A 15,515-nucleotide genomic window follows, 5' to 3' on the forward strand; every position below is an offset into this window, starting at 1 on the left:
TCGTTGGTTACCTGGGGGAGTTTCTTAACACTTACTTTTAAATAAGTAGTCTTTTCTCATGCTACCAAAATTAAACAAAAAAGTCAATTTGTACCTTTTTTAGTATTGCTTAACAGTCGTGTCCCCCCCCCCCCCTTATGAGTTACCACCAGCTTTGGCAAACTGCATTCTCCTATAGGTCAACTAGGGTCTGTAGATACTAAACATATACATTTCTACTGATGTAATCAACATGTGCCTTAAGTTTGTAAACTTACTTTACCTGATTCCGATGAATCTAGAAAATTGTAAGAGACTGATGATTTGAAAGATGGGAATTTCTTCAAAGATTGGAGGCTGGAAGGTCACTGGCAGCCTAAAAATCTTATTATTTTTACATGTATTTTTCAAAAAACACAAATTCTGTTTGTAATACACAATAAAAACTAAATATTGCAATTTTTTTACTCTCGCTTACATTTTGATATGCCACATCAGAATGTATAATCCTTAAAATAACAGAATAGGGCGCCTGGGTGGCTCAGATGGTTAAGCGTCTGCCTTCGGTCAGGTCATGATCCCAGGATCCTGGGATCGAGTCCTGCATCGGGCTCCCTGCTAGGCGGGGAGCCTGCTTCTCCCTCTGCCTCTGCCTCTCTCTCTCTCTCTGACTCTCATGAATAAATAAATAAAAAACATTAAAAAAAAATAACAAAATAAATGTCAAAGACATTTAATGAGCTTAAAACAAGGATTGTAAGTGCGGTTACCTGAACATCAATTGTGGATGGTCTTCAAGTTAGTTTTCAGTTACTCAGGAAAATGTCTTGGTCACACATACGCCCCATATAGTTACACAGTTTGCTAGCCCTTCACTGGCATTTACATCTGAAAATGTGAGACTAGAAAGCAGTGATTCAAACAAATCCTGTCAACCTCTGAGAGTCCTGGGCTGGACTTTCCGAAGAGGTACCCAAATTGCTCGACTGGATCCATCTGGAATGACACCAGCATAACCAGGGCCTCGGGTCATTAATTTCCCGGGCAACCAATTATTTTCCTCATTTTTTATCCACACGGGTGCATCCTGAGTTGAGATTGAGGCTGGCGAGAAATGCTTGTCAGCTCTAGTATATGGTTCTCCTTGGGGTAAATGTAAAAAGTTTAAAATAAATAAGGTTTGTGCCATGACATCCCCGGGGGGAGATTCCCCCTTTCTTTTTAGATATAATTTTACGGGGTTGTTTTTTAATGGTGGCATGCGCCCTTTCTACTAAGGCATGTCCTTGAGGATTATAAGAAATACCTGTGATATGCTGTATTTGCCATTCTGCAAGGAATTCTCGTACTTTTTTTGCTAGTATATGCTGGGCCATTGTCTGTCTTGATACAAGTAGGTAACCCCATAATAGCAAAACATTCAAGCAAATGAGAAATGACATGCCCAGCCTTTTCCCCCGTCAAAGGAGTAGCATGAAGAAATCCTGAAAAGGTGTCTATTGTAACATGAATATACAAGAGGCGTCCAAAAGGGGGAAAATGAGTAACATCCATTTGCCAAATACAATCAGGAGCTGTGCCTCTGGGATTGATGTCTACCAGATGCTCAGTTAAATGTAGAGGTCAACAAATAGGACAGGAAGAGACTATTTCCCTTGCAGAACGCAAAGGTATTTTATAGTGTGAATGAAGGTGGTTGGCGTTGGTATGAAGAGGGGCATGTTCTGCTTGTGGAGTTTCAAAAATAAGAGTAGCCAATAAATCAGCAGACTGATTTCCCTGTGTAAGAGGTCCAGGGAGGTTAGAATGAGAGCGGAAAAGAGTAATGAACAAAGGGTGAGTTCGAGATTGAATTTCTAATTGTAATTCCTGAAGCAAAGGGTTAATGATAGAATGAATTGTGGAAATAAGAGCTATTTCTAAAGGCGCAACAATGCCAACTACGTAAGCAGAACCAGATACAATATTTATAGGATAAGGAACATTCTGCAATAAAAACAATAAAGCTGCAAGTTTGACCTGTTGAGCAGAAGTGTAAGGGGTTTTTATGGAGCGTTGAATAGTGGGACCCCAGACTCGGGTGCGCCCAGAGGAAGAGCCATCGATAAAGTATGTAGGAGCTGAGGGGATTGGGGCGTTACGAACTACGCGATTTATAACCCAGGCAGTGCGCTTTAGGAAGTCCCATAATTTCCCTAATGGATAGTGGCAACCTCTACGCCCAGTATAATCAGCAAGAGATATTTGCAGGTCAGTAGAGAAGGGAAAGACTTCCTTGAAAGATGTAGAAGAGATAGGTAAAACAATGAACGCTGGGTCAAAACCAAGAATTTGAATAGAACGATTTCGTCCTTGGAGAATGAGTGAAGCGACAAGAGATAGATATGGAGTAACAGTTCGAGAAGTTTTTGTATGTAAAGTCACCCATTCGAGAGGTTTGTCTTCTTGCACAATGACACCAGTCGGAGAATGAGAGGTAGGGAAAATAAGAAGAAGCAGGGGGAGAGAATCATCATACCTGTGAGCAAAGGCAGTTTTTAATTGCTCCTCAACGGTTTAGCCTCTGCCTGAGGATAGAGTACGAGGACTATCTAAAGCAGAATCACCTTGTAAAGTGTTAAATAAATTTTGTAATTTATAAGTTGGAATCCCTAGGAGAGGGTGAATCCAATTAATGTCTCCTAGGAGTTTCTGAAAATCGTTAAGTGTAAGGAGGGTATCCCTAGGAATTTGCATTGTTTGAGGTTTCACCGTGTTCTATCTACCACGGTGCCTAGATAGGAAGCCCGAGTAGTTGTTTGGATTTTCTCCGGGGCTATTAAGAGACCAGCAGAAGTCAGATGTTGGGAAGTGGCCTGATACACATCTTGTAATTTGGTTTCAGTTTGTGACGCTAGCAAAATATCATCCATATAATGAATGATATAGGATCGAGGATAGTGATCTCTTACAGGTCTGAGGACCTGGCCAACATAATACTGACACATGGTAGGAGAATTAGTCATACCTTGTGGCAAAACTGTCCAGTGATACCGTTTCATCGATTCCTTGTTGTTAGTGCTTGGAACCGAAAAGGCAAATTTCTCCTTATCCTCAGGGTGAACGGCTATGGTATAGAAACAATCCTTAAGATCTCTTATTATCAATGGCCATTGTTTGGGAACGGCTGTAGGAGTGGGTAACCCAGGCTGCAAGGCACCCGGAGGCTCCATGACGGCATTAACATTCCGAAGGTCCATTAGGTGCCTCCATTTGCCTGATTTCTTTTTCTTTTTTTTAAAGATTTTATTTATTTATCTGAGAGAGAGAATGGGAGACAGAGAGCATGAGAGGGGGAGGATCAGAGGGAGAAGCAGACTCCCCACTGAGCAGGGAGCCTGATGTGGGACTCGATCCCGGGACTCCAGGATCATGACCTGAGCCGAAGGCAGTTGCTTAACCAACTGAGCCACCCAGGCGCCCCTTGCCTGATTTCTTTTTGATAACAAAAACAGGAGAGTTCCGAGGAGATTGCGAAGGCTCCGTATGTCCTGCCTGCAGTTGTTCTTGAACAATTTGTTCTAAGGCCTGCAATTTTTCTATCGGAAGGGGCCATGAGCTGAAGGGAGGCTATTCGGGCTTGATGTGTAAAAGTGCCAATATTTCTACATAGACGAAGATAATCGAGAATGCCTCCTGTTTCCCTATGTGGCCGGATAGCCGTTTGGCAGTCCTCATTAGCATTTTCAAAATCAAGGTGTCTTAGCAAGTGCTCTTTAGCAGGTTTATTATTGACTTGGCGGTCAATAGCCATTTCGAGCCGAGAAATAAAATCAGCATATGCTTCTGTAGGCCCTTGCATAATTTTTATATAACTTTGCCCCACTTCCCCTGAAGGGGTTAGCTTTTCCCAGGCTGCGAGGGCGATTTCAGATACCTGTACTGTGGCTGCTGGTGGAATGTTAACCAGCTGCTCTCGAACATCTGAAAAGGGGCCAGAGCCAGTGAGCATTTCAAAGGAAATAGGATGCGTGGCTGGGTTAGCCCGATTCACCCGGGCTTTCATATAGGCAGCATCTGATAACCACATTTTCCATTGCAATAAATCCTGTGGCTTAAGGCAAGCCCATGCAACCATGTGCCAATCATAAGGGATCCATTCCCCAGAATTTGCCCAAGCTTTCAAAATCTCTATGGTATAAGGGGCTGTGGGTCCATACAAGTGGCAAGCCTTCTTCAGTTCCCTTAAGGTATTTAAATCTAATCCCTCATAGACAGGACCAACAGCCTGTGTTCGGTCTATGGGGAAAGCCATAAACAGATCATTAGCCCCTTGCCGTCGGAGTTCCTTTTCGAGAGGTGAGAGGGAGGATCGTTTGAGAGGGAGTAAATCTACTGCGGAGGGAGGTTGATCATCTTCAGTGGAGTCCTCCGTTAAAAGCGGAGGGGCCGTGGGTGACGGCTGGGACTGTGAAGCCATGAAAATTTTTTTACTTTCAGTCTTAGCCTTTTCTAAAGTCTCATCATCTAATTCATATGTATGTAAAGAGTTGGTAGTTTCTTTAGCAGCCTCAGCCAGGGATAACTTATCCCCAGTTTCCATAGTATTGATAACCACTCGTACTAAAGCCTAAATGGGCCAGAAATCAAGGGGAATCATTTCACCCTGTCTCATAGCCCTTAAATCATTATTTTTCACTCGGATCCAAGTCTCCTCATCTAAGGAGCCTTCTTCCGGAAACCAAGGATTATATTCAACTATTGTTTCCAAACATTTTTCTCTGTGCTGCTTAGTAACTTTAGCTCCATATTCTTTAAGAAAATGATGTATCAACGCAGCGAAACCTGATGTTTTTGAATTTGATTGCCCCATAACCCTGTAATAAACTTTCCTACTTACCACCTTCTGTAGGATTCCTATCGCTGGCCGATCACTCCTCGATGGGGGCTTCAGGTCCCTGTTCGGGCGCCACTTGTTGACCTCTGAGAGTCAGGGACCTGGGGTGGCGAAGGAACTGAGAAAAAGAGACGACAGTATAGCGAGGCACAGGGGACCCTGAGCAAACAGCCCGAGGTGCCGAGGTTTATTTTCCATAATCTAGTATACTTTCTACAATGATATAGATCTATAATGATTTACAGCAGGGGCTTAGTAAAGCACATTCTTCCACGTACACAGGGTTAGTTAAGTGAAGCAGTGGGAGTGGAGAAGGAATAAAGAAATCTGTAACTGGCTGTGATCAATTAATTGTAAACACCATTGTACTCGGACCTTAACAAAGGATAAGAGAACAAAGAAGGGAATGCACAGTGTGCTGTTTACAGCTGGCTTCCTATCTACAAAACATCTTCTGCTCTGTACTTCAGAACAGACCACACACATCCCAAGGGCATTTCACTCTGATCCTTTCGGGTTATTTTTAATCCTGCAATCTCAAGTTTTCTCAGAGATCTCGGAGTCTGAGCGAACATGCACCAGTGGTTGTTGTGGAGTTCTGTTTCCCACAAAATCCCAGTAAATCCTCTAAAAATATCGATTAGTATTGCTTTCCTTGAATTTCCAGGAAGGAAAGTCCTACTCTTTTGCAAAGTGGGTGAAGATATAAATACCACTGAAAACTATCGTGATTCACCCAGAAGTATATGTTCACTTCACAAGAAAGTGATCTAGGATTTTAAATACCAATAATTCCCTGACACCTACTCATATTCAGAAGTAAACAAGAGCATTTTGAATTATCTGCTAAAGTATCCTGCATATATATATATGTCCTAGAAGTCACATCTTTCAGGTGTATGCCTGCAGGAAATTTACTCTCCAAGAACCAAATACAAACTGAGAGGAGATCACAAGAATGTTTTGACTTTGAAAGTTAAAGAAATTGTTTTCCCAGAAATATTTCTTTAAAAGATCCCCAGCAAATAACACTAATCAGTTGTCCAAGCTTATATTCCCTAACCTCCTGGGAATTTTCAGGCTTTAAATTTATTTTCCACTTTTGCATTAGCCAAGCTCTGGGCACTGTGTCTCTAGAGGTCACTATGGTTATTCAGATTCAGAGTAGCAAAAGAAATTCTGCCAGTTCTGGCTGATTGCTTCCTCTGAAAAGGAGGAGGGAAATGTGGGTAACCCTATGGAAACACTGGTTTGTTTTAGAGGAGGTCTTTATTTCTAGAGAGGAGACGGTAGAAGAAAATCAGAGAGAGCGATTTCCAGAGTCCCAACAAGAGTCATTAACAAAAGAAATGTAAGATGTATAGCAACCAATTAACCAGTCAATGACCTGTCACCTCACTATTCTCCTGGACCAGTAGCCACACCCAATAGTAATTAACTGTCATTGCTGCAATGAAGGTTTGGATTGTGAAAAAGAAAAAAATAGTAATTTGCAAAATAAATTAAAATTAAAAAAATTCCCACTCCTATTTGTAGTTTGGAAAAGGACTCATAGGTTTTGTTGAAAAATATTGGAGAAGATAGCCAACAAAATATGTACAGCTCTATTCTAATTGCTACCAGGGACTTTCCCTTGTGTGGTTGCAGTGCTGTAAGTTATATAAACTCAGAATCATGTGCACTGAAATTAACGTGGTCCCCCTTCTTGAACAGAAAATCCATATACATGTGTATTAATATGACTTCAGAAAATCAATGTTTTATGCATCTCATCTAGATCAGAACAATTCACTTAGTAAACTAATCATAATATTTATAAGCATTTTTAAATTCCTATATGTCAGTCACTGTATTAAGTATTTCAAGTGCATTATCTGATTTAATTCCTTAAAAAAATTTTCATGGAAATTATTGCCCCTATTCCTCAAAGGAAAAAAAAATAGGAATCTTCTAGAGATTAAATAGCTTGCTCAAGATAACAGAGCTGGTTTCCAAAATAACAACAATATATCTGGTCTTCATAACTTTTGTAGAACTAAAATGTATGGCAACATTACATAAAGGTTGGAAGTAGGGAAATAGAACAATATTATTGTAAAGCTATTATACTATATATAAAGTGGTATCATAAGAATGCTCAATTGATTCCAGGGAAGACAAAGAAAAAAGAGAAAAACAAATAGAATTAATAGAAATGTATTACAAGATGACAGACTTACACTCAAACTTATCAATCACATTACACGGAAATGGTCTAAGCAATAAAATTAAAAGGCCAGATAGGATACAAAAACAAAACAAAGCAAAGCAAAAACAAACCAACAAACAAACGAACCCTCACAACCTAACTATACTCTGGAAACAGAAAGTGATGTATCTTACATATGAAGATACAAATAATAAATTAGAAGTAAAAGGATGGAAAAGATAAATAACGCCAATACCAATGAAAGATGGAAAGGTTTTTCAATTATCAAAGAGAATTTAAGAGCAAAAAATATTACTATAAGATAAAAAAAATTCATGCATTATGATAAAGGGGTCAACTAATCAAGGAGACATAACTACCTAAATGTTTATGACTCTAATAACAGGGTTATAAAATTCATAAAACAACAACTTATAGAATCTTAAGGAAAAACAGACAAATTCACAATATAGTTGAATATTTCAGAACGCATCTGCCAATAATTAATGGAACAAGTAGACAGAAAATCAGCAAAGAAATAGTAGACTTGAGCAAAACCATCAATTGCCTTGACTTGATCGTCTCTATGAAATACTTCATCTGACTCTAGCAGAATATATATTCTTGTCAGTTTAGCTCAGAGCATTTACTATGATACATCATTTTTCTGGGCCATTAAGTAAGTCTCAATAATAAAAGGACTCTAATCTTTCAAAGTATGTTCCTTGACCACAGTGGAATCAAATTAGAAATATTAGAAAGAGGGGCGCCTGGCTGGCTCAGTCGTTAAGCGTCTGCCTTCGGCTCAGGTAACGATCCCAGGGTCCTGGGATCGAGGCCGGCATCAGGCTCCCTGCTCGACAGGAAGCCTGCTTCTCCCTCCCCCACTTCCCCTGTTTGTGTTCCTGCTCTTGCTATCTCTGTCAAATAAATAAATAAAATCTTTTAAAAAAAAGATATATTAGAAAGAAATCTAAGAAATTTCCAAATATCTGGAAATTATATAAGGCACTTTTAAGTAACCTCCTGGGTCAAGAAGAAATCAAAAGGGAAATTAGAAAGTAGCCTTATATGAATGAAAATGAAAACAAAATATATCAGACTTTATGGGATCCTGCTAATGCAGGACTTAGAGGGAAATTTATTGCACTAAACATCTATATTGGAATATAATGAAGGTTTCAGATTAATGTCATCAGCCTCCAGCTTAAAATTAGAAAAAGAAGAGCCCTGGTGATGGGTATTGAGGAGGGCACGTTCTGCATGGAGCACTGGGTGTTATGCACAAACAATGAATCATGGAACACTATATCTAAAACTAATGATGTAATGTATGGGGATTAACATAACAATAAAAAAATTTTTTAAAAAAAGAAAAAGAAGAGCAAGTTAAGCCAGAGTGAAAAGAAGGAAATAATAAAGACTGAAGTGAAAATCCATGAAAAGCAAAAGAGAAAAATAATAGGGAAAATTGAAAGCAAAAAATCTATTTGAGAAATTCAATAAAGTTGATAAACTTTTGGCCAGATTGAGAGCAAAGGCAAGAAGACACAAATCATCAACAGCAAGAATGAGAGAATTGACATCACTACAAATTTTGCAAATCTTGAAGTGTTAATCAGAGAACAATATAAACAATTTTATGTCTAAAAATTCAAAAACTTAGATGAAAATCTTTAAGATGGGCAAAAGATTTTGAAAAGACATTTCACCAGAAGACATTGCACCATTTTCACCATATCAAGTAAGTGCATGAAAATCTGCTCAATATCATTAGTTATTTATGAAATGCAAATTAAATCTGCGATGAAACACCAGTTCACACCTTTTAGAATGGCTAAAATTAAGAAAATTGGTATATGAAGAGTGGAAGAGAAATGGGAACATTCATCAACTTCCTGTGGGGATGTGACTTTGAAAAGACTGTTTGGTGGTTTCTTAAAATGTGAAACATACATCTACATATGACCAACCATTCCACACCTAAGGATTTGCAGAACTGAAAGCATACGGTTCACACAGAAAATTGTGCAGGAATGTTTACAAGCAGCTTTATTTGTAATAGCCAAAAACCGGAAACAACCCAAATGCTCAAGAGCAGAATTGTAGAATTTGCAGAGTGGAATTCCATTCGGCAATCAAAAGGGAATGCACAACTGATGCATGCAACAATATGGATTAATATGGATTAATCTCAAAATAATTATACGGAATGAAGCTAGCGAACATAGAATATATACTATATGATAAATTTATGTAAAAATCTAGAGAGCACAAACTAATCTATAAAGACACAAAGCACATCACCAGTTACCAGGGAAAACTTTTCAGAGGGATGGATACGCTCACAATCTTGATTATGGTGATGGATTCACAGGTTTATATTATGTCACAACTTAATCAGACTGTACATTTTAAATGTCTACAGTTTATTGTATGTCAATTATAATTCAATAAAAATGTTGAAAGCAACCTAGGACTGAGGAAGAATATCCAAAGAATGAACTTGGAAGAGAAGAATCCTCCCCAAAGTTGGGATTGGAAAAGGTGAGGCTGTAGGCATGGCCAGAGCAGCCACAGTTACCCAGAAAGTGGGGGGTGCTTTGGGAATGCAGAACAGTGCAGGCTGACAGGAGCCTATGAGTAGGTTGAGTGCAGAGAATCAGCTAAATGCAGGGCTGTGTGAGCCTAGGAGCATGCAGTAGTTCCTTACACAAGAGCCTAGTAAACAAACTTTCTTGGATGTAGGCTGGCAGATGCTGAGTGGGGAGTGCTCAGACATAGTGGAGACCTGTGAACTGGGAGGCTCAAGGCCCAGGATACAAATGTCGGCTTCTGGAAGGTCAAGAGGGTCAAGTGCTAAGCATTTGCCTGCTCTATCCTTTTCATCTTTTCAGTTTCAATTTTCATGCCCTATAATCTTTTGTAAAAGCACGTTAGTATTTTAATCCATTATGATAATCTTTGTTTTCCTCCCAGAGAATTTAGTCCCTGGTGTTGATTTTGTTTTACTTATGTATTTGGACTGACTTCTTTCTATGACTTCTTTTCTTCCCCATCCTCCTCCCCCTCTTTCTCCTGCTCTCCTCCTCCTACTCCTACTCCTCCTTCTTCTTCTTTTTCTTTCTTTCTTTCTCTTCTTTCTTTCTTTCTCTTCTTTCTTTCTTTCTTTCTTCTTTCTTTCCTTCTTTCTTTCTTTCTTTCTCTCTCTCTTTCTCTTTCTTTCTTTCTTTCTTTCTTTCTTTCTTTCTTCTACTCTTCCCAGTTTGTTTATTTTCTCCCTCTTTTCTGGCTTTTTAATTGGATTGGCCTCCTTTCATTCCTTCAATGAATTTTTACCTATCTGTTTGTCTACATCCCTCCCCACCTTCTTAGCTGCCTATCTCTTTCTTATTACTTTAGCTGTAAGAAATCATGTCTGTACATTGATACACACAACTGTCTGACGCTGATAGCAATTACCCTCCTGCTGAACCATATATGATACTTAAAAACTTTTTTTCCTGATCATTTTCTTCCAACCCACGTGATGCTGTGGACAAGGATCTTTGTTCCCTCTTCTATGCTTTATCTCACATATTAGATAAGATTGCCAATTTTAATGCAATTTTTAGGCTTACAAATAAGCCTACCACTTCTCTCATTCTCTATTCCTACTGGAATCTATTTTCCTTCTCAGACTTCCTCCCTTTTTAATGAAAATATTCTTCACAATTTCTTTTAGTGAGTGTAGGTTTGTAGTCAACTCTTGGTTATTTTTCAATGTTGTTCCATTGTACTGAAAAATCCTCATTTTACTCTTCTTGAAAAAATCCAGAAGTCAAGGGTAACATTTTTCTTTTAGTGCTTTCATCCATGCAATTCATTTTTTTCTGTTTTCTATTCTTACTATGATTTAAATATTATTGACTTGAAATAGTGTTTTCTATGATTCTTCTTAAGAGCAAGTATTTTGGGGCACCTGGGTGGCACAGTTGGTTAAGCATCTGTCTTCGGCTAGGGTCTTGGTCCCAGGGTCCTGGGATCAAGCCCTGCATTGGGCTCTCCCTGCTCAGTGGGGAGTCTGCCTCTCCTTCTCCACCTGCCTCTCCCCCAGCTCATGTTGTCTCTCACTCTCTCTCTCAAATAAATAAATAAAATCTTTTTTAAAAAGGAGCAAATCTTTTTCTTTCTTGTGAATATTTTCTAAAATTATTTTCATCAGTTCTCAAAAATTACCAATAATTATCTTTTTAAGTTTTTTTTTTTTTTCCTATTACCCAAACCCTGGAGTCTGATAGATATATGTTGCTTTCTCTTACTTCGTTCATAATGTCTCTTAATATATCTACTTTTTTTCTATTACCTCTTCTCTCTAATTCAGTGTTCTGGTAATTTGTTAATATCAAAATTCCATTCATCCTATCTTTCTTAAGATATAACTACTCTGTTTTATCCATCAAGTTTCTAATTAGAATATTCTATTTTTATTTCTTAAATTACTTTGTCTTTTAACACCCTGGGCAATTTTGAGATTCCTGTTCCTATATCATGCTTTTATTTGTTTATTTTTTAAAGATTTTATCTATTTATTTGAGAGACAGAGATAGTGAGAGAAAGCACAAGCAGGGGGTCGGCGGAGGGGGGAGAGGGAGAAGCAGGCTCCCCACTAAGCAGGGAGGTTGATGCAGGGTTTGATCCCAGGACCCAGGATCATGACCTGAGCTGAAGGCAGATGCTTAACTGACTGAGCCATCCAGGCACCCCTATATCATGCTTTTAAAATTATTTTTTATTTTTATATAATAAACATATTCTATTTGTATCTGAGAACTGCAATCAAAGCTGCCATTGTATGACATATTCTGCTATAGCTGTTTTCAACATAACTTCCTCTTTTATCAGTAATTTTTGCTGTGTGATCACATTTTTGTGCTTTGCACAAAAATTAAATATTTTCTCTCTCATTTTTCATTTTCTACTCAAGCCTGTTTATTCCGATTATGGCAGAGATAGAAGCCCCTGGAAGATGTTATTTTCTATACTGTGTATTTTTGCACATGTATGTGGATGTGTGGCAATCCAATGTTAGCATGTATGTATAGCGTACCTTCTTCGCCTGGAACCACTGCCCTTATTTGAAGCCTACCAAAATGTATTTTTTCCTTTTTAGGAGTTAATTTTCCTAGTTTTGCTTATTATGACAAACAACTCATATACTCCAGTGAATATCCTATGTATTAAAATTTCCCAATTAGGATCACCTATGTGTTAATCTTGTTAACATAAGCTAATGCTCTATTCCTGGAAGTTTTTCTGAGCTATGTTGTATGGACTATCTTTCTACGAGATCTCTTTTTTCTAACAATTGTATATCTATAACAGACAGGTTGGTTTGCATTAATTAACATATTACATACCATGGGTCCTAGAAGTGCCAGAAGTTTCACGTATTTCTAAACCACTTATTGCACTCACCCTAGCGTTTTTCTATTGATAATAATTTTTATTTAATATATTTTATTTTATGTCAGTAATGTATTAAGAAAGAATATTAACACAGGTATACAACCACTATCTTAACATTTTAAGTCTTAGTTACAATATAAAGTATGTTAAAGAAACAATAGAAGACTTATATTCACCAAAAGAAATGTTTAAGAATGTTCAAAGCAGTGCTATTCATAATGGCCTAAATGGGAAACTACCCAAATGTCTAGCAACAAGATAATAAATAAATTAGCTGTTACATACTCATACAATGAAATACTATAGATCAATGAAAACACTCAGAAAATACACAAAACGTGAGGAATGAATCTCACAAACATAATGAAGAGACACTAAGAGTATGATCTGGGTCATTATTTTTCCACAAAGTACAAAAGTATGTCAAACTAATTGATTTAGAGATGAATATAGTGATCACCTTAGGGAGGTTAGCTATTATAAAGAGAAATGGTGAGGACTTCAGGTGTACTGGTAATTTCTAACTCTTAATCTGATTTCTGATTACAAGATATTATTGCTCCATTTGTGGTAATACATGAACAGTACATAAATGTTACGTGCAACTTTCCGTGTTCATAGTTGAGTAAACAGTTGAAAAATTGAAAGTATTATTTTCTACAGCTCTTTAGCATTTTATGGTGTGAAAAAAATGCATGGTCTGTTTTATCTTTTTTTTCGACACAATGGCCAATAGGTGATATAATCTTTTATATTTAAGATATCATCTGGTTATTTCATATCATATAAGCACAATTCTTTTTTTAATATTTATTTATTTTAGAGACAGAAAGAGAGAGAGCAAGAATGTGTGGGCAGGGTGGGGAGGGAGATGGAGAGGGATAGGGAGACAGAGAATCTCAGGCAGACTCCCCCTGAGTGTGGAGCCCTGCCTGGGCTCCATCTCAGAACCCTGAGATCATGACCTGAGCTAAAATTGAGAGTCTGATGCTCAACCCAGTGAGCCACCCAGGTGCCCCTATAAGCACAATTCTTTTTTTTTTTTTCATAGATTTTATTCATTTATCTGAGAGAGAGAAAGAGAGAGCACAGAGGGAGAGAGAGAACCTGATTCCCTGCCAAGCTGGGAATCAATCACAGGAACCTGAGATCACACCCCAGCCGAAGGCAACAGACTGAGCCACCCAGGTGTCCCTATAAGCACAATTCTTAATGACTATGTCAGGTGGAGAGGCATATGAATAAGAATTATACTCAATTTGTTGAGGAAGTGTCAGAATGAAACATAAAACAACAGAGGTGGTGTGTTTCCTGCTTACCCACTTATCTCTCCAAGCAGCGGGTCCAGATGATAAGAATGGATCTTATTCACAGTCATGGGTTTCACAGAACTGCTGCATGAAAATCAGAAAAGCTTCCTCAAATCTACTTTCCTTCCAAGAGTATATGACCACACCACACGTTCCTCAAGGCATTCTTCATCTCCGTGTTTCTCAGCGTGTAGATCAGAGGGTTGAACATGGGGCCAATGATGGTGTAGAAAAGAGCAAACACTTTGTCTTCTGGGAAAGTTGTAGCTGGTCGAACGTAAATGAATAGCGCAGGTGCAAAAAACAGAACCACGACTGTGACATGGGAAGTGCAGGTGGAAAGAGCTTTGGCGCGGCTCTCTGCAGGGTAAGCCCTGATGGTGTATAATATCAGGAAATAGGACACCATCAAAATCACAAAAGTCACCAGAGCAATCAGGCCTGAATTAACAACTACAAAGAGACCAATTCTGTATGTGTCAGTGCAGGCCAGCTTCAGTAAAGGATACACGTCACAGAAGTAGTGATCTATCTCATTGGGGCCACAGAAGGGTAGGAAGATGGTGAGGAGGAACTGACTGGCAGAGTGAATAAATGCCCCAGTACAGCAAGCTGTGATGATTGAGTTACACCTCTGGCTGCTCATGATGACGGTGTAGTGCAGGGGCTTGCAGATGGCCACGTAGCGGTCGTAGGCCATCCCTGTGAGGACGAAGATCTCCACGCCTCCAAATAAATGTGTGGTAAAGAGTTGTGTCATGCAGTTACCGTAGGAAATGGTCTTCCTTTCTGCCAGTAAGTCAGTCATTAGTTTGGGTGTCACAGTGGATGTGTAGCAAAGGTCGGAGAGGGAGAGGTAATTAAGGAAAAAATACATGGGTTGCTCAATTAGCCGACTGCACATGATAGAAATCATTATGAGCAAGTTTCCCACCCAAATAGCGATGTAGCAAAATAAAAATAATACAAAACAAAGGATTTCAATATTCCTGTTTTTGGATAGTCCCAAGAGAATAAATACAGTGACATTATTGCTTTGATCCATGGTCCAGCATAGATAGAATACATGAATCACCTGAAATACAGAATTAATGAGGCCATATTTAGAAAGGTTTCTTCAGTAGAGGGATGATCATATCCTATTCAAGGAATTTACTAGGTTGAATATGCCTCATTCAGTGTCTCAGAGAATAAAAATCAAGTATTCAATTAAAATGACCGGTAAGAAGACTGAATTAGCAGATTTTCATTAAATCTACCAGAAAATTGTGATCAATGTCTGCCTTAGTCAACAAGAGGGCCTTTGATCAATCCACAATTGAGTCTTGGATGCTACTGAAAACATGGTACTTATTGCTTAACAATGTGTTCCACCCAATACTTTTATAATTTTAGGATCAATTCTGACCAGATATCTTCATGATGTCTGTACTTTCATGATTCAGGGTCATGATTCAGCCCTGACCTTACACCTGGCTTCTCAATCAATTCTTATTTAAATTTCCTCTTCAACTCTTACTAAGTTAACGTGGTCACCCATACAATGAATAATAACACTGTAATAGAGATGGAATTTTAAAAAAATATTCATTTCCATAGTGGAATTTTAAGAACTTGAATTCATTAAGGACAAATTATTAAGAAATAACTTCTGATGATTCTCCAAATCAGATTATATGATATTAGCCAATAAGTTAAGAGGCTATTTTAATTT

The 15,515-nt window shown here is 38.4% G+C and overlaps 1 protein-coding gene across 1 annotated transcript; it reads right to left on the reverse strand.

Annotated features, from left to right (window-relative positions):
- Positions 1-13,916: 13,916 nt before the first annotated feature.
- On the reverse strand, positions 13,917-14,846 carry LOC118523745 (olfactory receptor 4P4-like). Its single transcript, XM_036073533.1, has one exon. It carries the CDS (start codon positions 14,844-14,846, stop codon positions 13,917-13,919), a length of 930 nt encoding a protein of 309 aa, XP_035929426.1.
- Between the last annotated feature and the right edge of the window lie 669 nt (positions 14,847-15,515).

The sequence above is a fragment of the Halichoerus grypus genome, chromosome 11 (genome assembly GCF_964656455.1).
Source record: "Halichoerus grypus chromosome 11, mHalGry1.hap1.1, whole genome shotgun sequence".
In the NCBI taxonomy this organism is placed as follows: domain Eukaryota; kingdom Metazoa; phylum Chordata; class Mammalia; order Carnivora; family Phocidae; genus Halichoerus; species Halichoerus grypus.